We start from the raw sequence: 27,590 nt of genomic DNA, 5'->3' as shown, positions 1-27,590 counted from the left end.
ACAGAGCGTCATTCACGCTTTAGTCTTCGTTTGTTCGACTGACAGCGAAGCAAGCAAAATTAGACAGTACTGCGATGACATTACAATTTAAATTGAACGTTTTAGCTTATTCATATTCCTTTACATGTCACTACGTTTAAATAGGTTGACTTGGGACATTTTTTCGTGGTTTTTGTATTAGACCCGTCGTCCATATAATTGTAAGTCAATGTATTTTGTAGTTAATTTTTCTACGCAAAATTGTAAAAGTCTGCTTGTTCTTCAATAAAAAGAAAAAAGGAATCCACTATAACGAATATTCGTAAAATATCATAGTTACTTCAAGAGTTTCATAAACGTTTCATTATTTTAAGCTAACTAACTGTCATTTTTGTGTCGTTAAACTTATACGTTGTTCTCCGCTTATCGCCTTTAACTTTTTACCATGTTTTAATACACGTTGTTTTTAAAGAACTTGAAAAAAAAGAGGAGCTTCTCAAATCGACTGTATTTTTTATGTTGTACTTATGTCACGCGATTACTAGAACATTTATGAACCTCAGTGGTCCTATTCAAATTTCAAGAAAATATTCCACCTCTAAGCATGGTAAATTTGGGATGAATACGATTTATTGGATGACCCACTTTCCGTTAATCCGATTTTAATAAAACTTGGCAAATAGATGTAATTCCAAAAACTTTTGAGGTCAGTTTTTATATAAAAAAGTTTTATCTATTATTAATCTTTACTTACGCAACCGACATTACACAATGCATTGTGTCTAATCTAAGTCTAATTTTGTTAAATTTTGCCTTTACTTTAACTTAAGGTCTTTCGGGTCGTGTTTTTGTAAAAACTAACACTTATTATTATTTTATTATATTATTTATATAAAAAGTAATAAATATATTTATACATTTCAAGTACAAACGCCGAAGTCACTTTGTATTTACATAAGAGGTCAATTGTTCAATTGTTATATACTCTTTAGAATCAAAATGTCCTTTCGTTAGACGCAACGTGTTTAAAAGATAGGGCCAAATTTAAAAATTAATTTAGGAACAAATATTTAAAAACAACGTGACCTCCAATTTTCATTGTAATGTCCGAGTTGTAGATAATAGCAGCTTGAAATTAATAAAATGGCTGAAAACAAAACTAACGTCAATGTGAACGAAGATTTAGCGAAAGAAAGACTGAAGTGCAACTTTGATTTGGAAGAAGTGACAAATATTCTTGATGGTGGTAAAGAAAAAACTATAATTAGACGTAACATTGGTAAGTATCAAATTTTAAATCTTTCAATCAATGAATCAATCAGCCTATTGCAGTTCGCTGCTGGACATAAGCCTCCCCAGGTGTACGCCATAGTGGCCGATCACCAGTTTTCCGCATCGAACCACTACCCGCGACCTTCTTCAGGTCGTCGGTCCATCTTGCAGGGGGACGTCCTACGTTACGTTTGCTGAGACGTTGTTTCCACTCGAGAACCCGTCTACTGCATCGCTCATCGGTTCTGCGACAGATGTGGCCAGCCCACTGCCACTTCAGCTTGCTACATTTCTGGACGATGTCCACAACTTTAGTCTTATGCCGGTAACTTCGTTCCGGACTTTGTCCCTTAACGAGATACCCAGCATAGGCCTTTCCATAGCTCGCTGAGCCACGTGTAGTCTGTGAGCCAGTTTGACCATCATATTCCACGTCTCGGCTCCGTAAATCATGACCGGTAGGACGCATTGGTTGTAAACGCTGGTCTTCAGGCACTGTGGGAGTAGTGACTAGAAGATATGCTGCAGTTTTCCAAATGCTGCCCAACCCAGCTGCACTCTGTACACTGTAGCTAGGAAGCTATTTCACGCTCGAAGTTGTCTCTGCCTAGTTGCAGGGTTTGCTCGAGGTACACATATTCTCGGACAACTTCAAGCGTTTCGCCATTAATCGAGATCGGCACCGTGATGACGAGCTCATTGAACAAGACCTTAGTCTTGTCCAAATTCATCCGAAGACCGACCGATAATGAGGCAGCATTAAGGCTGTTCAACATTTTCTGCAGATCATGCAGCGATTCTGCCATTATAACGATATCGTTGGCAAAGCGAAGGTGTGTGAGATTTTCGCCATTGACATTGATGCCCAATCCGGTCCAATCCAGTGTCTTAAAGACGTCCTCCAGAGCGTTTGAGAACAGTTTCGGAGAGATAACATCTCCCTGTCTCACGCCTCTGTGCAACTGGATGGGTCTTGTCTTGTTGCTTTGTGTTTGGACGGACATCGTGGCCTTGCTGTACAGATTTCTCAGCACCTCTACGTACCGCCAATCGTCTTGACATCGCTGCAAGGATTCCAGAACAGCCCAGGTTTGGATGGAGTCGAAGGCTTTGTCGTAGTCCACGAATGCTATATACAGTCGCTGATTATACTCTTCGGACTTCTGTCTGATCTGCCGAACAGTGTGTATGTGATCCACGGTGCTATAGCCTTTTCGAAACCCTGCATGTTCCGGCGGCTGGAAAGTGTCAAATCTTCCGGCGAGACGATTTGTGAGGACTCTCGAAAACAGCATATAAACGTGGCTCAGGAGCGCGATAGGTCTGTAGTTCTTCAAGAGGGTTTTGTCTCCTTTCTTGAAAAACAAAGCTACAATGCTTCTGCTCCACGCCTCCGGGGTAGTCACATTGGATATGACGGCGTTGAATAGCTCCTTGAGCTTTCTGAGCACTGGGTCTCCTCCTGCCCTGAGAAGCTCAGAGGTTATTCCGTATTCGCCGGGAGTCTTCCCATTATTAAGTTTAAGAACCCTCCCTATTTTGTCTTCGTCCACTTCTGGCAGATCGTCTGTGAAGTAGCGTGAAAGTATGGCTCTTGGGTCGTTCGCGTTGGGTGGTGGCTTTGGAGCGAGGCATATAGACTGCTGTAAAAGTCCTCGACTTCTGCGAGTATTGGAACTGCTGTGACAGTTTTACCGCCGGAGGTATGTAGTTTCGTCAGTTGACATCTACCCAGTATTTTTGTAAAGACTTTCGACCCCCGATTCCTCTCAATAGCTTCTCGTATGAGTTGCGTATCGAGGCTACGGAGGTCGCGTCTCACCGATTTGCGTATGGTTTTGTTGCATCCAACTAGAACGCTTCGGAGCCATGCATGGTTTGGAGCAGCGTTGGACGAATAAGAGATCTCGTCATACGGCTTCTCTCGACCTTGAAGTCGTTATTTGGGATACCTCTTACGAGTCCGTGGTCGCCACCGGTATTGCACCTCTTGACCACAGAGATATCCCCAAAAATACGCTTCTTGTCCGTCAAGATGAAGTCGATCTCGTTCTTCGTCATACCAGTGGGGCTTTGCCAGGTCCACTTCCTATGGGGCTTCTTCTTAAAGAAAGTGTTCATTCAGAACAGCCCCTGCATGTCCAGGATTTTTTTAAGAAGTTTACCAGCATTTGCCCCCTTTGGTTTCGCTTTTAAATTTTAAATCTTTAGTAAGTGAATATAAAGTTGATAAATTTATTTTTCACTTCACTAGTTCGGAAAGATTTTCTTTCTCATTATAAATCTGCGCGTGATAGAGTTTATTCCACACTAGTGTGGAAAAGGTTTTTGAAATTGGAACTTGACGATGCACCTTACTTATTCTTTCGATGAAAAAAAAAACATAATGACACGACGTTAGTTGAACTAAGCGATTTGTCGTACATTATATACTATAAATCCTTTGGTATATTTTGTTCTTATTATTGTTGGCATTAAATTGACAATGATAATTAATTTTGTTTATTAAAACCTCTGTCCTAGATTAAATCTGATTTGTTATGTTCAACTGTTTTTCTTTCATCTGCCATTTTCCTCTCTATAGTGAGGTGAAAATTTGTGTGTTTTGCTCGGCAGCAAAGTAGTTTTGCGTCTCGTGCCTTGAAATTCTCTCTACGCTCAGGATTCTATTTTTTTAAACCACGAGCGACAAAGCGACAAGCACTCGAGTCGAACAACAACTTTGCAGCCTTGCATACCAAATAACTTTTAAATAACAGTAGCTAACCCAGAAATAAAATATCAGCAATTACATTTCGAAGCCGTGGTAGCCTAATGGTTTGACCTACTGCCTCTCAAGCAGTGGGTCGTGGGTTCGAATCCGGGTTCGCACCTCTGAGTTTCTCGGAATTTATGTGCGAAATTTAATTTGAAATGTATCTAGCTTTTCTATCTAGCTTGTCGGTGAAGGAAAACTTGGAAAACGTGCGAAGTCCCCAACCCGCATTGGGCCAGTGTGGCGGACTATGGCCTAAACCCTCGTCTGAAAGGAGACCCGTGCCCAGCAGTGGGACGTGTAAAGGGTTGATGGTTGTGAATTGCAATAATTAACGTTTAAGAAACACACCATAAAACTGTAAGAATTTAAACGATATTTAGCCCTATCGTTAAACTGCCTCCGTGGCCGAACGGTTACCATGCCGGACTGCCACGCAGAGGTCCCAGGTTCGATTCCCGGGCCGGGAGAAATATTTGTATGGCCTACATTTATTTCTCTCGTGAGTTTGGGTGTAATTTGTGGTTGTCTATGTGTGTGTCCAAGGCACCCGTGACACAGGGTTTCACTAGTACGGGGCTATGTTGAGTGTGAGCGTTATTATTATTATTATCGTTTGGTTTTTTCGTTAGTTTGTTACTTTTCGTACTCAATTAACAATGTACAAACACCAGTGAACAGCAGTGGAGCGTAAGAATTTTGAGGACCCAGGACAGACTACAGCCAGGTTAAATCATATCAATGATTTTGACAGAGTAGGTTGCAAACACCTAATTTATTTTATTTATTAATTTTTCAAATGTGTTGCAATGGGTTTTATCTGTTATCGTTGTTAATGTCACATGTAGTTTTATTTTAGAGGATATAACGTTCAATAGTGGAGCGTGGAAAGACGAGATTCCTGACGAATGTTTGGGCCCAAAGGAACGCTACGAAAATGCAATCAGGAAATCTTGTTTATATGCGAAAATTATAAAAGAACAAATATTACAGCTATCCGATGGATTGGAAAATTTCGCGTAAGTGGAAAATAATCGATTTAAAGGCTTTACCCTAAAGATCAATAGGGGAAAGGTGTACCAGATGATCCGTTTAAGGGATAATGGTGGTAGTTTAAAAGATATTCAGCTTAAAGCAGATGTAAAAGCGTTGAATTATATAAAATTTATCTATTTACTTGTTGTCTTACTAAAAAAGTTTTATTTTTTTATCTTTCATTAATTATATTAGAATATTTTTAAAACCCTACTAAAGGATCCTCAAGAGGAGGAAGGATAATCCTCAGGGTATGGGTAAGATGGTCCAGGAGATCGTCTTCCCCCTATTTAGGACAATTTCTAGATGTTGGTAGAAACAAATGAAAACAACAACTTTTTAGACTTAACAAAGGCCTCACTTATGTAATCTAGGTATATGAAACAACAGTTACGGAACTTCGAGAACAAATAATCCTTATTAACTAATATCTTACAGGTACCTGTGGGCGATATTGTTTTTGACATTGACAAAACATCTTGTTTCAATAGCCCATAAATCCTAGTCTCCACATCTTTAATGTTTTTTCACCTAAATATTTCATTGAATCCTTTATTTTTAAAGCCTTTAGCCCGGCTTTTTAATGACATAACGCGTACCTACTGCAAACTATTAATTGCCAATCTATGTGGCATTCTACTTTTTACTCCTCTAGTTCTTTACATCATAGTCATCCGACTACCCACCACGATTCGTTTTTCTTTTATAATTACGCGGACTGGTCTAAAACAAGGAAAAAGCATTTATATTTGTTATTAATTGAGATCGATCACGTAAACGAAATCCAGTCTTATACTATTTTATTTGTATTGCAAAGTATTTAATTAAGAGATTTCAGTACTCAGAAAAACATACAAATTAAAAATAGTACATTAACAATATATACAGTAAAAGATGATCCCCACGGATCATCTCGTACACCAAAACCATAATCATCTTGCCCCAATTTACTATTTTTTTTTGTTCGGCAAACTAACCTGTATACTGTCTATAGTTACCATGCCATTAACAAAATAATAATAGAGCATTATACAAAGCCACCAACACAAAAATCTTAGCAAATGATTGCTTAGAATGGAAGTTGTCTAAGCTTTTAATCAACTTTACCTTAGATTAAACTCACACAATTTTTTTCTTTTCTCTCGTCTCTCAAATCGCTATTACGAATTGACCGATGATGGGTACATTGAGGCCTACATTTTACTGAATGACGTTACTATTTTCGCTACAGTTGAAAAGGATCATCTTACCTTTCCAAACATCATCTCGTACACCTTTCCCCTACTTAGGTATAAAAAGTATTATACAGGGTGTAATTATTAAATGTGCCCAGGCGATTATTCCGTATATATGTACAGAAGATGGGCAAGGCGCTTTGTTAACGCCTTTACATAAACACGTTCCTTCTTGTAAGTAGTTACTCAAGCTGGAAAATAATTTAATAAAATAAGGTTCCTTTGCTATAAAAACGGTACAATGAAGAGCACGTCATTATGTACTTTGGACCTTTCTTATCGTAAGCGGCATAGGTTTGGATTTAAATATTAAGTGTCAAGCTTGACGTGCTCTTGACCTTGTAGGAGAACAAGAGTTCAGTTTAATGATGATTTAGATATTATTAATTTTTTATTATTAATTAGACTACCTATTGGATAATCCACGAGAATCGACTCAAGACACGCTTATTTCCGGTGTCCCATGAACACAAATTATTAAAAAAATACTACTTTTAGGCTTTCAAGATAAAATATGTTCATACGTTGCAAAATGATGAACTTGCTCGTCGCCTGGTCTATTGCAATTAGGTAGTTGCAAATTGGACGTCGGTGCAAATTGGACACTACGTTGGTGTAAATTGGACGAAATCGCGAGATAAAAACAATTTTTCTGATGCCTGTTAAAAACTACTTGTTTGATATGCATTACTAAGTGATTTTTAATTAATTCCAGTAATAATTACCGTAGATATTGAACGATTAATGTTACGTTGATTGATGATATTGAAAACCGTATACCGACAATAAAAAAATTTTGCTAATACTGAACCTAAAAACACTAATTATGGTGGAATCATAGTTGTTTTTGATTAGAATTTCGGTTAATTAACGATTACATCCTGAATATTTAAATAGACCTCTACTTCCGAACATTTAAACAATGGAAATTAATGCGCTGATTTCAGTTGGCCTGCAACCTAATGACCTTCGTTAAATAAATAGACATTTGACAAAACATACATAGTCGGCTAAATTCGTAAACTTCTTAGCCTCCATTATTGTGAACCCTGTATTTTGTAACTAAAAAAAGTCTACAAATTATATTTTAATGCACTAGAAGAATAAAAAGGGATTTCGTAGAAAAACGGAGTTACAAAGTTTTAAGTAGTAGTAGAGCTCCTTATGAAAGAGGCACTGGCCACCTTACGTATTTCTGCCGCCAAGCAGTAATGTCAGCATTTCTGTTCCGATTTTGAAAAGGGCTGGTGAAATTACAGGCACATGGGGCTTGTTAACTTACGTCTCTGGGTGACGGGCGCAGTGGCAATGCTCCTCAGATCTTTTGCTCTGAGCTCTGAGTGGCTCTGTAACTGTAATGTACTAATAAATAACTTAGCATCAGGCGCACGACTTGTTCGTCCAGTCACTTGATGTTATAAAAAAAAGTTTTCTAATTTAGCCGACGCACTGTTTATTTCAGAATAAACAATGCATTCATTTGCATTTGTTTTCTCTTTCCTTGCTCTCGGTTTTCTTTTACTGTTTAAAAAAGAGAGCACTTTTAATTCCTCATTTTTTTTTATAGAAATGCAAACTTTATGCGCCATGCATCAGATGCATTTTTCAAAGAGGTATCTCCGTTCTTACTACACTTGGGAATGTTTGTACCAAGCATCATCGGTCAGTGTACACCGGAACAGCAGGCAAAATGGTTACATAGAGCTTTGGATATGCAGATTATTGGAACTTATGCTCAGGTCTGGTTTTTAAACAGCAGTGTAAAAAAAATAATTTTGACGACTTTCGTGGTTCAGTGGGTCCTTTTATGGTTTCGCTTTCTTTAAGGTCCCGGGTTTTGATCGCCGGCCGGATCAATGTAGACTCCCTAGCTACTGTAATTCTACAGTATCCCATTATTTAATTTCTCATTCATTACTTACCAAATCACTCCCTGACTCCTTTTATTGTCAATACGGATCCCTAGCGCGTAGCGCGTAGTCTGTTTCGGCGACTCAATATGACAAACGGATATGCATTATCACATATTTTACATATTTGCAAATAAACATAGGACAAGCGTTATTTTCAAATGATTCACGTGTACTGTTATAGAGTGCGTAAGTGTTGCCTATATAAAAATATATATAGGTAATTTGAGACTGTTATGTGCGATTAGGAAGATATACTCTATTTAGGTACAGATTACCATTTTTGAATAGGCGTTAAGCATGTTCTATTTTGCTTTGAACCGAACAAGGATTTTCAGTTTATGTTAGTCTAAGATCACGGTCAATACATGACAAAAATTAACCAAATTTCAGACTGAACTTGGCCACGGCACATTCATTAGAGGTTTGGAAACCACTGCTACTTACGATCCCGAAACTGAAGAGTTTGTTTTGCACAGTCCCACATTAAGTTCCTATAAATGGTGGGCAGGAGGCTGTAAGTTATATTAACTTTATGCTAACTTATTTTTGTTAACTATTGTCTATTTTGTAAGAAGTTAGACGCTTGCAATTGTTATTCTCAAATGCTTCGTCACCTAAATCAAAAGTAAACTGTTGTTCGCGAGGCACCTCGTTAGGCAAACGCTTGGCCAACCTCGCTACGTTGGTTTTGCAGCAAGGCAGCCTCGCGCGGTAAATTGTCGCGCTGCTTGCTCATTCAGTACGCGGATATGTCGACACTGTCATTTTCCTATTTAATGTTTTAACGTTGTTCTTTGATTTATTAACTATGTATATTTTGGTTTTAAGTGGGCCATACCTGCAACTATTGCATCTTAGTTGCACAGCTGTATACCAAAGGAAAATGCTATGGAATTCATCCATTTATTGTTCAAATTCGTGATGAGGAGACTCACATGCCTCTTCCCGGGATCAAAGTGGGAGATATTGGCCCACGAATGGGTTTTAGTACTGCTAATAATGGCTTTCTCGGTGTTGATAAACATCGAATTCCGAGGGAAAATATGATGATGAAGAATGCTCAAGTTTTGAAGGTAAAGTGTTTCTATCTGTATACAAACAGTCTCTCCTTGGAACCTACCTTAGAATTATTACCCATAATATCAAAAAGAATGAAAATTTTGAATAGCAAGCTATCGTGAGACTCAGGCATATTACCTAGACTAATGGATAATTCACATGACGTAGTTAGTGTAGTGTGCAATTCTACGCATGAGTTTAATAAGATTATATATATAAGATATAAGAATAAGAAGCAAATTGCTCTCCGCTGCCGCCTGCGCCCGCACTCGTTCTGAATGACCGGGCTGTCAGGAATTTGGATGCGCATTTGTGGTTGTTTCATCGCCGCGGAAGTTTATGTATAAAAACCACGGACTGGTTCGAAACATGTCGAGCAAAACTTGACTTAAATACATGAGTTATCCGTAAGTTTATTTAATAAATTAAAACTTTGTGAGTTAGGCTGCTGAGCTTTGCTTTAAACTCTCGACGTTCTGATTCTTTATTGATTTGATTCCAGGATGGTACTTATGTCAAGGTATCAAGACATGAGAAATTAACTTACGGAACAATGGTATTCGTTCGAGTGATCTTAGTGCACGAAGTGGCTTTTAATTTGGCCAAAGCTGTCACCATCGCGACACGGTATTCGGCAGTGAGGAGGCAGTCTCAACTTAAACCAGGGTATAAATTTTAACCATTTAGTACAGATTTAGTCCTAGTATTTAAGCGTATCTGCTGTGTCATATTTGGATAAAAATATATCCTCAATTGCTAATTGATCTCAATAATTTTCTCAGTTTCCCAGAGCCTCAAGTCCTGGACTATATAACACAACAGCACAAGTTGTTTATCGTCATCGCGACATCTCACGCCCTGCATCTGACCAGCATATGGCTGTGGACAACATTCACTAGAGTTATCGCTGACATGCGTCAGGGTAACACCGATGCTTTGCCAGAGGTAAAGAATTTAGAGTTATATCTGATAAAGGTTTGTGATTTACATTGAATACGTCCAAAGACAATTAAAAACTGGCTAAAGACATCCAAGTGCTTTACACAAACACAAAACACATATAGAAGTAGTTGTGTTTGCGTGAAGTTTTCGAAATTACCTGAAATTTCTTATATTTAGCACAAGTAGCAAACTAATCACAAGAGATTGACCAATATTTAAACATTTACAAGCAACTCTCGTTGTGTTTCCAGCTTCATGCACTATCTAGTTGCCTCAAGGCATTAAGCACCTCCGTTGGTGCTGACTTCATCGAGCAATGTCGTCTTGCTTGTGGGGGGCATGGATACATGCTATCTTCTAATCTTCCTTTTATTTACTCCTTTGTAACGGCTACTAGGACTTACGAGGGAGATTATACCGTATTGCTGCTACAAACCGCTAGGTAAGAAGAAAAATATTTCATAAGTAACATTTTAAATGGAGAACTAAATAATCAACAAATAAGACAAGGTTACAAACAAGAGTACTTATGGTGGCATCTCGTTGAATTTGTGGATTTGTTCTGTTTTTTTTTATACTTTAGCCTGAAGATTGTTATTTGTGCCGATTGTATAATGTGTATATGCGTGGCGTTCGTAACGCAATGTTGCCATTTCCACGGTTGAAACAATGTTGTTTTTTTCAGATTTTTAGTAAAATCATTCGAGAAAGCTGAGGCGGGAAAACCGTTAACACCAACAGTATCGTACTTGGAAACTGCTTCCAAAGGTGGTAAAGCTACTTGGAACAATTCTTTGGAAGGAATGATCCTGTCCTTTGAGCGAGTTGCAGCAGGGTTAGTACTTAAGGAAAATCAGTTGGATTTTAATTTTTGTTGTATAAATTAAACTATAAAATAACTTCCTCGCTTAGTGTAGAGTGTAATTTAGTAAATGCGTTATGTTTTTTACCAGGAGTATAGCTACTTGTATAAATAGTATTAGAAAGAAGATGGAAACTGGTATGAGCTGTGAAGATGCGTGGCAACAGACGGCAGTTTCACTTGTGGTCGCAGCTGAGGTATAAAATACATTTTAACATGTCCATCCTATAGTTTCTTGTATCTTAGGATATTTCACAAAAGTTCTCGACATCGGTACTTTTAGTCGTGCAGTTATTGTCAACCAGAGGATGAGTTGTTTTTAAAATTTATTGATATGATGGAAGGGGAGTGAGAAAATTCGTCAGAGAAAATACCTCAAGCTGAGGATATCAACTTAACTATAGATACCAAATCCTCAATGCCGTTCATTCGAGTGTAGTTTGGGTCAAAGAACCAGATAATAATATAATTTGTCTAAGTCTTTAGAGCTTTGTTAAGTTTCAGGGTATATCCTCCAGGTGGGCTTGCATATTTTCTAAATGTTTACCAAAAATCTCTGACAATTCTGTCAATGTGACAGTGTTATATATTAAAATGTTTAAAAATTTACTAGTAGTTTAGTTTCTTTTCAGGCCCATTGTCGAGCAGTACTTTGCAGAGTGTATTGGAGTGAGATAACTCGAATGACTGCCTCATCTAGTCCTAATGTCAAAACAGTGATGCTTCAGCTAGTATCTCTTTATTTGACATATTGGGCGTTAAAGAGCACAGGAGATTTATTGAGGGTAAGATAAGATTGTTACATTAATAGAGTTTTTAATAGTGGTTGCGGTTGATTTTATGATTCTGTTTGAATTATAGGAGTGCTGGACTTAAATATAGGCGCGCGGTTCCTCGTAATATATTCGTAACATGGCTGTTACGAATATATTATTCAAAATTGTTTTCACAATGAACAAATAAAGTTACACCAGAGGCAGAATACCTCTTAAATACTTCGAAGGACTCAAATCAACCCTTCCTCTCCTTTATATTAGTGTTGCCATTTTACAATTATTGTCATTGTTACGATTATATGATCAATACATAATGAATAGCGTTAAAGTTCTATGTAGACTATAATTAAATTTTTCAGTTTCGTAGCGAGTACCATAGACAATGGAATTTTGGTTCAGAAATAAAAGAGCGACTTTGTGATATGGTTTATTAAATTTTATTTGGCAGAATTAAAGTACAAGAGTAGAAAAATGCGCTATTGATGTATCACATGTGTCTTTATCTTAGAGGATGGAAAAAAATAAACAGTCTAAGGTCTTTATTAAACCAATTTATGTATTTATGTAGGTGTTTATAAATTTGTTTTAGTACTCGACAATAAGCGAAGAAGACATAATAAATTTGCAACACAGGTATGAAGAACTCTTGGGGTTGTTAAGACCCAATGCTGTCGGTCTGGTTGACGCTTTTGACATCAGAGACGAGGTTAGTAAGTCTATCAGGACATTGGCGAAATCGCCATTTTTTTGTATAATTTTTATAATAATACTAAACTACCGTACATTGTTATTTTTACTTGACATTCGCAAAATCATTGATTATTTCGATGGGGCCATAACATTTAAAAGAGAAGAAGAAGTAAATACGTGTTTAAAATGTGTCTGACTTTGGTATTAGAACTTAACTGATATAACATTTAAAAGAAAAAGATGATGATGATTTTTCAAAGTCAAACGCAAATAATCTTTATTTCACAGGTAAGATTATTTACACTTGAAATCGTTATATTATATATTATATTATTATATTATTTAACTCGTGTTAAAGATTTCTCTTAGAGCCCCTTTAAAGACCCTTAGGTCTATTCGGCGAACTTCGAACTCTTGCGTGCGAGCAATAGCTTCAATGTAATATCCACACAGGCTGATATTGACCTTTTAAACACCTGTGTTCCATCGGTAAAGCGTCTTGTTAGTAGTTTGTAATTTATTACTTTATCTAATTCGGTAACGGTCACGTGATATAGTAGTGGTATATCGGTTCCCTATACTCCTCGGTCATTTCTTGGTATTGTTCAGCGATTTGATCAAATATTGCACTGTCCCTAGCCTGACACTGGCTGTTTTTTGGACTACGCTTGCGGCTTGTGCATGAAAATTAATTTTTACTTTAAAACGTTATTGTTTCCGATGCTACTCCTATAATGGATTTTGTAGGTACCTAAATACATTATATTTGGGAGGCCTATGTTCAGCAGTGGACGTCTTCCTGCTGATATGATGATGATGATGAAATACATTATTTTAATTATTATAAAGTTATAATAGAAATTTCTTTGTTATTCGACAACGGATTAGAGAAAATTGTGTTAAGTCTTGTTGTATCAATATCGAATAATTGGAAGGGATTATGGTGTACATTTTTTAAATTAAACTCACTCAATTTTTTAAAGCTTTCTTAAATACTAAATGATAAATTAATATTTTAGTATTTGTATATTAATTTTAGTAATGGGTTTTTCTCATCGTATCTTACATGCGGGTGAAATATTTTTTTTTATCTTTCAATTACGCAACTATAAAATAATAATTTTATTTGTAATAGCTGTACAACCTCCTACCGCTTATTTAGGTCTTCTTTTTTTTCACAATTCCTATAAAGAGTATAGCTAGTATAGCTATTAACGTAGCATTTATACTTTTACTTTTTTTTAAATCTAGCTAGATAATTATTTGATGTAACATAAAACCATAAAACAATTCGAATTCGCTTATTCACATAGAAAATTCGCATGAGCAATTAAAATCATATAAAATTAAGATAAAACTGTAAGTACATGTAAAAATACAATTTAAGAACTTAAGAAATCAAGAGATTTAGAAACTAGGAGATTAAGGGTCGTATTCTAGCACTTTACTCAATGCTCAAGTCAGGATTGCACTGGAAACACAAGCATTGGAAATACGACCCTAATGGCAGGGACTTGAGTATGATTTGGAGCGCTTTAAACCATACTCAAATCCTGACTTAAGCATTGAGTAGAATTCTAGAATACGATCCTAAGAGGCGTAGAGCGCTAAGAGAAGAAAAGAAAGAAAAATTTTTGCTATCTCTTTTGGGATAAACAAGGATTTGGCAAGGAAGGAGTAACGAGACATTTGTCGTTATATGGATCCTCCCGATCCGATTGCTGTTCTTCATATAGGTGGTTATAACCTTTACATTCTTCGCTTTTGTTTTAAATATTTCTTCTGTGTTTCGTCCTTTGAAAAGGCACGACGAATTATTTCATCTTAATCAAGATGACAAAATCACTTACTTAGAAACGGACTGTCTGTTACAGTTTTAAGTTTTCAACGTTACCGATTCGTAGATATTTCGCCATCACAGATACTCGCCGACTGCGCCATTCATATCTTCTCCTCTTCGTATGGGAGATGGTGAGTGGAAGGTTGTAGGGTTGCCATTTAGCGATTACTTTTCTTACCCGTCTTCGGAGAAGGTTTAACAGAGTTTATTTGAATCAAATACTTGTTGAATTTAGACAAAATGGATTTAAAAAGTATATAAAGAACTCTACGACAACGGTTCAATAGGATGTGAACAGGAGTCGAGCAATGAATGGTATGGAGTCGCAGCTCCTGTCCTTATATGTATACTAAAGAATCGAACTATGGAATATTGGAGGTGGCGACTTTGTAATCGTCGTAAAAAATGCTATAAAATGTTACCTTAATGACTTGAGTTTGAGAGTAATGTGCATAATAACACGAACGTGATTTCCACAACATTCTATAGTTTTATGGTCCATATTAATTATTACGTCTTCATAGATTTTAGGGTACCGTCATTATTAACTAATGTAAATGCTTGGTGCACACGTTTCCAAGAAGGAGACACGGTATTTTCGAAATAAGTTAACAAAAGAAAAGCGAGAAGTACATCTAGGTATGAAAATGCGACATAGTTGATACTAATATAAATATGTATAGTCTCTATTCAACTACGAAATAGAGAGACATTAGCACCAATGAAAAATATAACAAATCCTCCAATGATTACAATTTCAAATAATTAAATTTCAAAAGAATTAAATTAAATTTAAATAATGAAATAAATAAATTCTCATCATAATTTACACTACAATAGAAACATGTATTCATAAAAAATTATGATATGCAATGAAATATGGAAAAAAATTAAATCGCTACAAATTATTATGGCCACTGAAATGAATAATACGAACCCCGTGTAGTCCTCGGGATATATAGGTCTTCTTCAATTAACCACAGAACGATGTCGTAAAAGATTAGTTTCTTACGCGTAACTACCCCACAACCTTGTAGTCACCGGATGTAAAAGAGGACTCACTCCTTTACAGATCCCCCACACTAGCGTCTTTCGAGCGTCAGCGTCTTGCCAGCGCACGCACTGCGTCGGCGCGACGCCAGCTGTGCGTGCGCTGGCATGACGCTGACGCTCCAAAGACGCTTGTGTGGGGGTGTCTTAGTGTTCATGGATGTCGTAGAGCGCGACTAAATGTGATCTGACTTTGAATAATATGGCAATATTCTAAGGGAATAAAACAATATTAAAAGGGGAAATAACTTAACTTTTATAAATAATTTTGCAATTACGTAATGGTATTAAACAATTTTTTTAAAGTTATATAACTAGATATTAAATAATATATAATCAACGTAATTAAGATTTCGAAATATATAATCAAGTTTTTTATTAAATTTAAGTTGTAAATGTTATCCTTCAAGTAATTAATCTATGGATAACACATTAATAATTCTACATAATTAATGCTAACGTTAATGCTATTTATAATAGTATAAGTTTATGCTCATATTTTTCAAATCCTTGAATGAAAATTGCAGCAACAGCAACTTATAACAAGAATAGTGAAACCAAACAATGAAACCAAATAATGAAATCGAACAGTACAAACAAAAATCCGTCATTAGTGAAAACAGTAATGAAACCATTTATAGACTCTAAACACCACCTGTACTTTAATTATAAGCATTACCATGTATTCTTTGTATAATCTATATTACATAAATGTACTTTAATAACGTTGTATCACCATCATATAACAAATCTTGGTGACCAATCGAAGTTTTCCGATGACCCTTGGTCTCTTTAGATTAACATGCATTATTATTACTTTTATTTTTAGTTTTTCCATCACAAAACTAACTAGCTAATTAGATGAATAATTCCTTTACTTAATTTTGCTCTGTCTTGGAGGGTAGGAGTTACATGACAATGGTACCATAAAATCTATGGAGTCGCGATATGGATCGTAAAATGAGAGAATGGCAAAATTTGAATATTAACCGGAATCTTACTAAAGAAGCGTGTGAATTTGTGACTTTGTGAAGGTGACTATCTAAAATAGCTGGTTTATTTTTATTCCTCGTATTGTTGTTATGTCTATCACTATTTTTCATGAAAAGAAAATACTATGTATTCCTCTTAATATAAATTACATTTTCATAAATGTATTGTGCTGCAAGTGTAAGAATGTTAATTTCTTTAAACTCGTGTCTCAAAGATATTCTGGGGCCCAAATTATAACGCGCACACACTAAACCTGAAACCGGACACCCTGTATCGCGGGTGCCATGGAGACACACATAGACAACCACAAATTACACCCAAACTTACGAGAGAAATAAATGTAGCCCATACAAATATTTCTCTCGGCCCGGGAATCGTACCCGGGTCCTCTGCGTGGCAGTCCAGTATGGTAACCGTTCGGCCTAAGAGGCAGTTTGTAAATTGTAAATTTTCTAACCGCACGTTTTTGTATTTTGAAAGAAAACTCCTAATACGTGATCTTTTAACTCATCTTTATGCAAGCACAACTGTACTCCTCTTGGAAACTAACTTTTATTTTTATTTATTTATTCAAAATACACAGAATATTTAATCTATACTTACATTTGGAAACGGGAATAAACGCGTTTACATACGAATAGGTATTTTTCACACCTACCTAGTTTCCCGACGTTTCGGCCAGCGCAGACCAGAGGTGTGAAAAATATCTATTCGTATGTAAACGCGTTTATTCCCGTTTCCAAATGTAACTAAAATGCAACACGAAAGTTTAAAAGTATATATAATCTAAACTAATAAGACTCCATTTAATACTTGTTTGCATTTCCTAACATTCATTAACATATCTACATGGAGCTGCACAGGTTTAATTAAATTTAATTTTTAATTTAATTTAATTAATTAAAATGCACAGAATATTTAATTTAGAATGTCAGGCAATATCTACTGTAACTGTAGGCCTGATAATGAAATTATCATATTTACAACTGATTACAGCTTCTCCAATCAACCCTGGGTTCGTGGGACGGACGTGTGTATGAACGTCTGATGGAGGAGGCTCTGAAGAGCCCGCTCAACACGCAGCCAGTCCACGACTCCTTCCACAAATACCTTAAGCCTCTTATGCAGGGCAAGCTGTAAATAATCCCGATGGTAGTTGCAATTAGTACATTGTTGCCGCTTGGTATTATATTGAAAAAAAAATGTTTTTGGCTAGTGTGATTATTGGGAAATTAAAAAATAATTAAATGACATAAGTGTTTTTTATTCATGTAATGTTATTTTTCGATTATATCACCTTTATTATAATAGTTGGTTGTTACGCAAGGCTGCAAAGTTGTTTCAAATGAGTGCTTGTATTGAAACCTTGGCACGCGAGGTAGCGTAAGATATCACTTCGCTCGTGGTTCAAACAGAATCCTGAGCGTAGCGAGCTGAGCGAACCTTGCTGCTCAGTGAAATACACAACTTTTCACCTCAATATAGCGAGGAAAATGGTAGATGAAAGAAAAACAGTTGAACCACGTATAACAAATCAGTTTTAATAAACAAAATTAGTTATCGTTGTCAATTTAATGTCAACAATAATAATAATAAAATATAGCACCTCCTTATATCATAACTAACATAATTATGTTAACAGCGAAATTGAGTTATTGACATATCTGGAATCAGCGAAACCAGATCTACAACCCTCCTATAAGCGGTTATTTAGTTTCAGTTTAATTTTTAATCAAAATCAGAGTAATTGACATTTTTCAAAGAAAAAAAAAACTTTTGGTGATAATATCTCGGTAGCTGTAAGATATCTAACTGGATGATAAAACTGTCATAGATTTCTCATAGATGGCGCTACGACTAAAAAGTTGTTGAAAAACCAAATACGACACGACAACAATCACAGAAAAACTCGTGAGGTCCGCTGGTTCGTTCCGTGGCTTAGTTGGTATATCGTCTGGCACGGTATGCTAGAAGACGTCCGGTTCGAATTCCGCCGCATCGAAGGATTTTTTTCTGAGTGTTCGATCTTTGTGTTAATAATTATAACAAACTAGTAGAGTAATTTCACAAAAAATAATTGAATGTCAATTCAATAAAAATTTAAAATATCTCGAAAGTTATGTAAATGCGTAAGTTACAACAAGGAGGACAGTAATACCGGTCGAAACTTTCCACTTCTACTATAAATACAGCAAAATCATAGTACCTATAACAAGACCAGTAGCGTATCTCCATACAAACGTAGGCGCAGCTCGTATTTGTACACGCCCGGCGCATCGTGTACAGATGCACACATTCGCATAATCTCGCTTCGCACTCATGTTGCACAGTGACGACCCCGTCACACATGCCATTCATTATAGAATTGAAACATCTTTATCCCAATATTTGAAAATTGCCCAGCGGTTTAACGATGTGCCGCGACACTCGCTGCCCCATCAGTACCCATCGGGCGCTTGTCTCCGTCGGATCTGTGTCAAATCTTCTCTGCCTGTTCATACCCTATTCATATTAATTTAAAGCGCGCGTATTGCGGGACGCGATAGGCGACCCTCACACACGCCACCTCCTAAAATCTAAGCTCGCAAGCATTTACATTGCTAATACCGGACTAAACTTCCCACTTCCGCTACAAATACAGCAAAATTGTAGTATAACAAGAAAATAAGTATAACTCCGTACAAACGCAGCATTCGCATCGAAGGGTTGTCACATTGTTGTATTAATTGTAAATATATTTTGTGAAAATTATGGTCTTCATCACAGTATTCCCAAGCTATACTGAAATTTTTCTTAAAAGCAACACTGACGTATTAATATTTCTAACTTACTAACTCGATTGTGGGACTCTGATTATGAAATATAAATTAAATATTATTAGCAATTCTGAATTTTAGGTACTCTTATTGAAATAATCATAGACACAAAAATAAATACGTGCATATTTTCATGTCATTTTTAAACATCGAACGGACGTTGAAAACCAAAACTTAGTAAGTTCACTGTAGTACTTAAAGATAAATATCTCCATATAAAAATTATGTGCGAAGTTAGATATTTTATTCTTAAATAATTTGTTTTAAAATTTTTATTTTAGCCTGTTCTCAGGATTTTATATGATCGGATAAAGTACATCTCCTACCGTGTAACAAATTAGCACATTACTTAGACAATATCCTCAGGTGGTAAATATAACTTGGCAACATAAGGTATTAATGTACGAATAATTAACACAGGACATAACATAATTTACATAGCATAAAATGCGACGTATAGGCAGGAGTTGCACAGCTGGTCTTGTTATATATGTATACTGTGGCACAATATAGATAGAGGTGGCGATGGCGTAATAATCCGGTTACGTTTATCAACGAACCTTTACAAGCAAACGAGTCGTAAAGTCAACAAAGTGTTATCTTTTGATTGTTATTGTACTCTATTTTGGCATCGTAATCGCAATTTCATATCTAAACAATATGAGCCAAATTATCTTAAAAGATATGTTCTGAAATAATAAATTGTGAATTACAATAGCACTTTAGCGTTTATTGGTAACAGTGCTTGTGCAGCAACTATAATAATGATGGTTAAAATAAACGAAGATTTGCAAAGAGAGAGAAACAAGTGTAATTTTAATGTTGAAGAATTAACTAATTTTATAGATGGAGGGGTTCATGAGACTGAAAAGAGACGAAAGATTGGTAAGTGTGAATTGAAATTGCTAATAGTGTTGAATTTAATGAGGAAAGTTGTGTTTTGCATTTGTTTACGTTTTGTTGAAGGAGCAAAGTCCATTCATATTTATTTTAACCTAGCAATTAACACTGGCTGATTTACGGTTTCGTAAATTACAATTATTATTGCTTATAACTGAAACAATTCTAAGTATATAATAACCGTAATAACCTAATACGTATTAAAGAGTAACACTAAAATAATACAGAACGCCTTATAGAATATGAATTGTGAAACGGAATTGCAGCTAAAAGTCTCATCAATTTTCATTAGGAGTTTTTGTGCGAACGTCGCCCGACTAATTTGTGCTGATACATTTTATATATTATGTTTCAGGCATTTTCTAACAATAAGGCCAAATTTTAAGGAATCTTTAAGATTCTCTGAACGAAATTGGTCGATGACTGTTTTATGCATAAAAAGAAGAATTTTCAAGTTATTATTGAATGTCAAAAAAATTTAGTATCACGTTTTACTACCATGATATTTAATTTTTTGTGTGATATTGCTCCAGTAGTTTGTTATAATTATTAATAACAAAGATCGAACACTTAGGGCGCATTCCCACTATGTCATGACGTTTTATTTATCGTTAGACGACGGTCGCACTAGCCTGTTCCCATGTCACGACTATCTGTCGTGACTATGTCGTGGACGATTATTTTATCGTTGAACGACTGTCGTGTGTAGCTGTTCCCACTAGATCGTGAAGATAATTTATCGTTTCACGGCAGCCGGCTTGTTGTTTGCACGACAGAGTCGTTTGAAGCACTGCTGTTGCTTCTATGTTCTTTTGGAAGGCAGTAGTATGTTTTCGCTCCCATGTGAAGTGAAAGAAAAAGAAGACGAAATTATAATAATGTATTACTTTTTAAAAAGGCGAAAGAGAAAGCAAACGAAGAAAAGAAAGTTTTGGGTATATTCAATGTTATTAAAAAGAATTCCATTTCAATTCCACATTTCAGTTCATCAATAAACCTTTGACATAATAAAGGTTTATTGATGAACCTGAATGTGTTGAGAGAAAATTTAGGAATTATTAAGAATTTAATATTTTGTTATTATATGTATAATTAAATTTGAACAAAACTCATTTCACAAGAAATATTTAGTCATAAATAGTTTTTATCTTCGATTTCGGGCATTAATGGGTTTTAACCGTATTTAAACCCGGCGTTAACAAAGCGCTGGGTTAAAACGTGGGCCCATCTATGGCTACAACCCAACGCTCTAGCGTAATTCCAGCCGAAGGCGTGGACTGCGAGAGGGGAGAGTGGGGAGCAGGACAAGTGCAGACAACGATAAATAAATCATGACGACAATAGCAGCTGCGACTATGTGTCGTCACGTTTTTATCGTGACGTTTTATTTATCGTCAGACGACTGTCGTTCTAACTGTTTCCATTATCACGACAGTCTGTCGTCGTAACGATAAAAAAATGATGAACGACAGTTAATCGTGTCGTTCTATATGTGAACAACTTCAACGAAATATACAAGCTACGACACTGTAAACTGCAAGACATCTGTCGTCACGATATAGTGGGAACGCGTCCTTAGAATAAAATTCTAAAAAAATGAATAAAAAATAAAAATAAATAAATAACTATATAAAAGTATACAACACAATTGAAGATAAACCTTTTATTGCAGAACAAAAAATTCTGAATACTGAAGGTATTTTAGATACAATTCCTGAAGAATATCTAAGTCATAAAGAGAAGTATGAGAATGCTGTTCGTAAAAATGTTCTCTTCTTGAAAGCGATGAAGGAATTGGAAGACCCTAATGTTTCGCAATTGGAAAACGCTAAGTATGAAATGAAATCAGAAAATTTTTGAATTTAGCACATTATATAGATTACTTGTATGCATTGAAAAAGCTACAGAGTTAGTTTCTTTTTAATAACACATTTTGACGGGATGAATAAGTAGTGCGTCTGGTGGTAGCTTACCCATATAAGAGTCAACTCACACTGAAATAGAAAAGGCGCGCAGCTGCCGAAGGACCTAGCACGGCGTTTCACTACAAGTGTCGCTACCGCATCGAATCAATTTGGACTTTTTTGTTTAGAAGATAAGATTCAAAATGCTAAGTAATACCTTGCATCAAAAATGCTCATCCGGCCGCTGCTCTTTCAGTGTGACTTGACCCTAAGAGTTGAAGTGCTACTCGAAACTTTTAATCTTGAAGACCTGCGAGGTGCTTTGTCAGTGCACCCGTTACTCTAAGACATATGTCGTCAGTTGTGCCTGTAGCTGAACCTTTACTTTCAAAACTGGAACGCAGTATACTCACATTACGGCTCGATGGTAGAAATAGGTATGGTGGCAGCACTTCCCTAGACGAGCGCTACTGCTACTAAATGTGATGTGCAATGTGATTGAATTATACAAAATGTTGTTTAAGGTGCTCATGTAACTTATTTCCTTGTAACAGTTCTGAGCATATTAAGCACAATAACTGCAGCAACCTTTTCAAGTAAAAGAAGTACTCTATTGCTGCCAAATTCTTAATTCTGGGTAATATTGGTAGTACAATATGTTTTCATGGTTTCGTTATTCCATTTTGATCTTTTTATTAATGTTATATAACTTTACAGAGCCTTGTTCCGAAGCACAGTTGGTGCGGCTGTGTTCAAAGATGGCTCGCCCCTGTCGTTGCATTACAGTATGTTTATTCCAACACTCAATGGTCAGGCGAACGAGGAACAAAAGAAGTATTGGTTGAAGAAAGCTGTTAATTGGGAAATTATTGGTACTTATGCTCAGGTAAGTAATTTACTACAAGTCATTATGTAGACTGTCTGTAGTGGGACGCAGAAATGTGATACGCCAACCGCCAACAAATCGCGACTCGCGAGTCGCGTGCGGCTTAATGGTCTCTTGAGTGTGGCTCTTCCACAAAATACCGATGCCGATGAAGTATACAAGAGCAGTGTGGATGGGAGAGTTGTAATGGGTCAACCTCAGCGAACGTACCTCACTCAGAGTGAGGACGTTTTTTAGCAAAAACCAGCTTAGAAGTACCCTAATTAAGTTCACAGCAATGTATGCAGACAGGGCACTGACGACCGTTGGGGCAGAAAGTTTCTCGAATGGAGACCACGAACAGGAAGACGTTCAGTGGGACGGCCAGCTACGAGATGGACGTATGACCTGGTAAGGGCGGCGGGTAACTGATGGATGCACGTCGCGTCCGATCGGCTGGTCTGGAAATCTTTGGGGGAGGCCTATGTTCATCAATGGACGTCTACCGGCTGATATGAAGATGGTGATGAATGTACTTAGCTATAAAGTTTAGGTTTAAAAAAAATTAAAAATTCGTATTTGCTAATACCTGTCGAAGAACCGATAACCAATGAGGGAAACGAGTTTTTGTGTGGAGACCACGGCTCGGCAAACATAGAGTAGGCCGCCCTCTTTGGCGAATTGGGGCTTTGGGAGAGGTCAGATGATGGTTCCTAACACAACAGCAGAATTAAACTGTTCTTAATTCTTTGCAGACTGAGCTTGGTCATGGGACTTTTCTTCGAGGTTTGGAAACCACGGCTACTTACGACCCGAATACTGAAGAATTTATTTTACACAGCCCAACTTTGACTTCTCACAAATGGTGGCCTGGTGGTTGTACGTATTTTCAGCCTTATTGTCTCAGTTATATGGCAACAAATAGCTTAAAAATTATATTAAATCTTCCCTTTTCCCAGTGGCTCATACTGCAAACTACTGTGTGGTCATGGCTCAGCTGTATACAAAAGGCAAACACTGTGGTATGCAGCCATTCATCGTCCAAATTCGTGACGATGAAACTCATATGCCACTACCGGGGATCAAAGTGGGAGAAATTGGTGCCAAGCTTGGATTCAACACTGTTAATAACGGATTTTTAGGATTTAATAACCATAGAATTCCTAGAAATCAGATGCTGATGAGATTTGCTCAGGTTTTGAAGGTAATTTTACTTCAATCCTTTTTTGTATGATATTTACTAAATGATCGTGGTTGTGTGAAATTTGCATAATCTTTCAGGATGGGACCTTCAAAATGTCACCGAACAGTAAGTTAACTTACGGGACCATGGTTTTCGTAAGGGTTCTGATTGTCAATTCAATGGCAAGCCTGCTCGCTAAAGCAGCCACTGTGGCTATCCGATACTCTGCTGTTAGAAGGCAGTCTCAGCCCAAACCCGGGTAAGTAGTCAAAAGATAATTTATAAGAATATTTCCTGAAACATCAAGTAGCACGTTTTCTCTGTTTTCATTTATAATGTTACTTGATATATATCTTGTCTGTATTTATTACTATTACCATGAACCAATAAGTAACTCTAGAGGAGTGCTATTATCAATTAATTTCTCTATAATATGAATTATAAGAAGTCAGTCTTCCTTGTAATTATTAAATTGGTAGTAGTTAATTTAAGTTATTGGTCCATATATAGGATATGAACTAACATCAGTATTTAATAGTACTGGTGTTAGTTCATATTCTTATTGTTTTACGTCATTAACATTTTACTTCGTCTCTCGCCTAAATGTTTTCTCTGTACATAGATCGGTCTCGGAGTCTCGGGTCTGGGTGTTTGTGGTACCGTCACCGTTGTTTCCGATTTCCATAACATAAGTGCTTTAGTTACTTACTTTGGGATCAGAGCTACTTATGTGATGTTGTCTAATATTACATTTATTTATTTATATGTGACCAACTGATAAAAATTTATGAATGTAATTTTAATCATCGATGGGCCAGTGCCGTCGGGCGTTCTCGATTTAAACAATTTATTTCTACATTACCGTCTAAATTTCTATATAAGAAGTAATTTTTTTCCTTGTAATGCGCGTAAAGAGATGGAACAATTGTAACCTAAAAGTTCGATGAGTGGAACTAGTGGGAATAAATTAAATGTTTCCTGATATTATAAAACAAAATAAAAGAATAGCCGGCACTATCCATAAAAATCTATACAATAAGCGCTATCTAGTTGATTTGATTGTTCTGACTAGAAATTAGTTATGATAAATTGCAGATTGTCAATGTAAAACAAAATTATAAAAACATTTACAAAAACAGCTATTTGGTACTTGTCGCGACATCTGGCGTACCATTAGCTATTAAAGACCCGACCACGCTATCTTGTATCATTATTAGCAGTCCTCACGTGAAATGTTTCGATCCCAAGAACTAACGTCGTAGGGCTAGTGGGGAGGAGCGGTATGGTTGAGCTTTTATACACGACATATACAGTGCACACTCAAACACACGCACATATACTTGTTCCCCGAACGCTATAACTTGGACGTTTTCAAAGCGAGAGTGAATAGACATTATTTAGGTGTGCATGCTACATTCTCGATCTTATCGTCACTTCCCATCAGGTGAGATGGAGGTGAAATGTGCACTAATTTTAATATAAAAAAACAAACAAACAAAAGACAAACGCACAACACAAGCCCACACACACATATATACACTTACACAACCTATGATTACAAGTACAACAGTCTACTAACAATTAATTTTAATTTTACTTTTAATTTTATTTTGTTCTTACTTTTGCAAATACATAGGGCGCACTCATTGACTTACAAATAAGTGGACGACGGGTCTAATACAAAAACCACGAAAAAAATGTCCCAAGTCAACCTATTCGAAATTTAAATTGTTATGTCATCGCAGTATCGCGCTGTCCGTAGAACAAATGAAGACTAAGGCGGAGTGTCGCGCTCTGTATACGATTTTAGCGCCTTACAAGTGCGGACACTTTTTAGCGCGGACCCGACGTCCATATAATTGTAAGTCAATGGGCGCACTATAAGTTTCCGGAACTGGCCACTTACATAAACAATATTTAAAAAGTAATTACAACATTTGAAAATGGAACTCTTTGGCTGTAGAATATAGTAGTGGCGTCATTTTAGAAATTGGCTATAAGGCTATCTACATGACCATGGATTTAACTCGTGAAAATTTTCATAGTATGTTTTTCTAGGACCTTAAGTGTAATTTAACAGCTCAGCGGAGCTTTGCTCGTTTCAAACTGCTTTGGGCGATGAAGCACCATGAAAGACGACTATTTATAGCTGATTTGCATAATTCAAAGGCGTTTTCGTGTGAATCTCAGTGACTAATTTCGTTTTGGTCGCCCGTCCACTGCTGTGAACAATAAAGACATCGATGCTGTGCGCCGTATGATCAAAACAGACAGGCATGTGACATACTATGAGATTCGGGCATCTTTAAGCATAGGCATGAGACAAATATAATCAATACTACACAAACATTTGGGTGTGAAACAGCTGTGCTCTCAGTGGGTCGCACACAACTTGACTGAGGTTCAAAAAACGGATCGCGTCACTTGGCGCAATGCCATGTTTACCAGATTCAACGAAGGGGCGTCAAATTTGGTGTGGGACATAGTAACAGGTGACGAAACATGGATTTATAGTTACGATTCCAAAACAAAGCAGCAATCGAGCGCATGGGTCTTTCAAGATGAGCCGAAACGAACCAAAGTGGCGCGCGTGCAAAGTGCCTTTAAGCGGATGATTGCTTCTTAATTAATAAAACTGGACACGTGGTTACTGTTGCTTTGGAGGATCGTTATACCGTGAATAGTGATTGGTACACGACCATTGCCGGAAGTTATTGACAAACTGCGTATAAATAACTATAAACGCCGTATCATCTTGCACCACGATAAGTGAAGTGAAGTTCTCACACGGCTAGACGGACAAATGGATTTTTGAAGGTGAACAACGTTGACCTTATTAGCCTTCCCGCGTAAAGTCTCGACCTGGCACCTTGTGACTTTTATTTATTTCCAAGAATTAATAACCATTTACGCGGTCAACGTTTTTCATCACCTGAAGAGGCTGTCGAAGAGTATGAAACATATGTTTCAAAGATTATCACAGAGGAGTGGCACAAATGTTATCAAAATTGGTTCATTCGTATCAAAAAGTACATTAACGCTAAGGGAGAATATTTTGAGACACATTAAATTCGTTTCTGACCATTTATAGTATTTTTTTCTTATACATTCCGGAAACTTATAGTGCGCCTCACGTATAGTTTGTTATCTTAAACGTATATGTGTTTTATCTTATTAAATAGCACCCATCAGAGTTTCTACTCCAATACAATACTTCGGTATCGTATTGTATCCGGAGGCTGGAGATTTGTCACAAAGGATAACACCTAGTATGAACTCCAGTCTCTTGCCAAGGTTTTTCTTTTCTTAGTAAAAAATCATGTTAACTATTTATAAGTTTATTTATGTAAGGACCTTGATAAGAGACAATATGGATTATTATTATCTTATTCTTATTGTTTTACGCCATTAACTTTTACTTCGACTCTCGAAATGTTTCCTCTGTACGTAGATCGGTCTCGGAGTCTCGTGTCTGGGTGTTTGTGGTACCGTCGCCGTTGTTTCCAATTTCCATAATACAA

The 27,590-nt window shown here is 36.6% G+C and overlaps 2 protein-coding genes across 2 annotated transcripts in view; both read left to right on the top strand.

Annotated features, from left to right (window-relative positions):
* Positions 1 to 1,169: 1,169 nt before the first annotated feature.
* Positions 1,170 to 17,578, top strand: LOC113230161 (probable peroxisomal acyl-coenzyme A oxidase 1). The gene is made up of 13 exons (XM_026463955.1): positions 1,170 to 1,258; positions 4,866 to 5,025; positions 7,844 to 8,015; positions 8,580 to 8,703; positions 9,018 to 9,262; positions 9,751 to 9,914; positions 10,031 to 10,193; positions 10,442 to 10,632; positions 10,876 to 11,025; positions 11,144 to 11,249; positions 11,685 to 11,837; positions 12,418 to 12,534; positions 17,398 to 17,578. Exons 3-13 carry the CDS (start codon positions 7,857 to 7,859, stop codon positions 17,539 to 17,541), a joined length of 1,716 nt encoding a protein of 571 aa, XP_026319740.1. The 5' UTR covers positions 1,170 to 1,258; positions 4,866 to 5,025; positions 7,844 to 7,856; the 3' UTR covers positions 17,542 to 17,578.
* A 2,282-nt stretch (positions 17,579 to 19,860) lies between these two features.
* LOC113230031 (probable peroxisomal acyl-coenzyme A oxidase 1) overlaps positions 19,861 to 27,590 on the top strand; it is a 21,461-nt gene continuing 13,731 nt past the window's right edge. The window contains exons 1-6 of the mRNA XM_026463760.1: positions 19,861 to 20,102; positions 21,790 to 21,949; positions 22,739 to 22,907; positions 23,642 to 23,765; positions 23,846 to 24,090; positions 24,168 to 24,328. Coding sequence (XP_026319545.1) covers positions 19,982 to 20,102; positions 21,790 to 21,949; positions 22,739 to 22,907; positions 23,642 to 23,765; positions 23,846 to 24,090; positions 24,168 to 24,328 — 980 coding nt within the window. The 5' untranslated portion in view covers positions 19,861 to 19,981. The remainder of the gene's footprint in view (positions 20,103 to 21,789; positions 21,950 to 22,738; positions 22,908 to 23,641; positions 23,766 to 23,845; positions 24,091 to 24,167; positions 24,329 to 27,590) is intronic.

This window comes from Hyposmocoma kahamanoa, unplaced genomic scaffold (assembly GCF_003589595.1).
Source record: "Hyposmocoma kahamanoa isolate Upper Pololo Valley unplaced genomic scaffold, ASM358959v1 63, whole genome shotgun sequence".
Taxonomy (NCBI): domain Eukaryota; kingdom Metazoa; phylum Arthropoda; class Insecta; order Lepidoptera; family Cosmopterigidae; genus Hyposmocoma; species Hyposmocoma kahamanoa.
The sequence above is the reverse complement of the archived record's forward strand: the minus strand, read 5'-3'. Positions and strand labels throughout refer to the sequence as shown.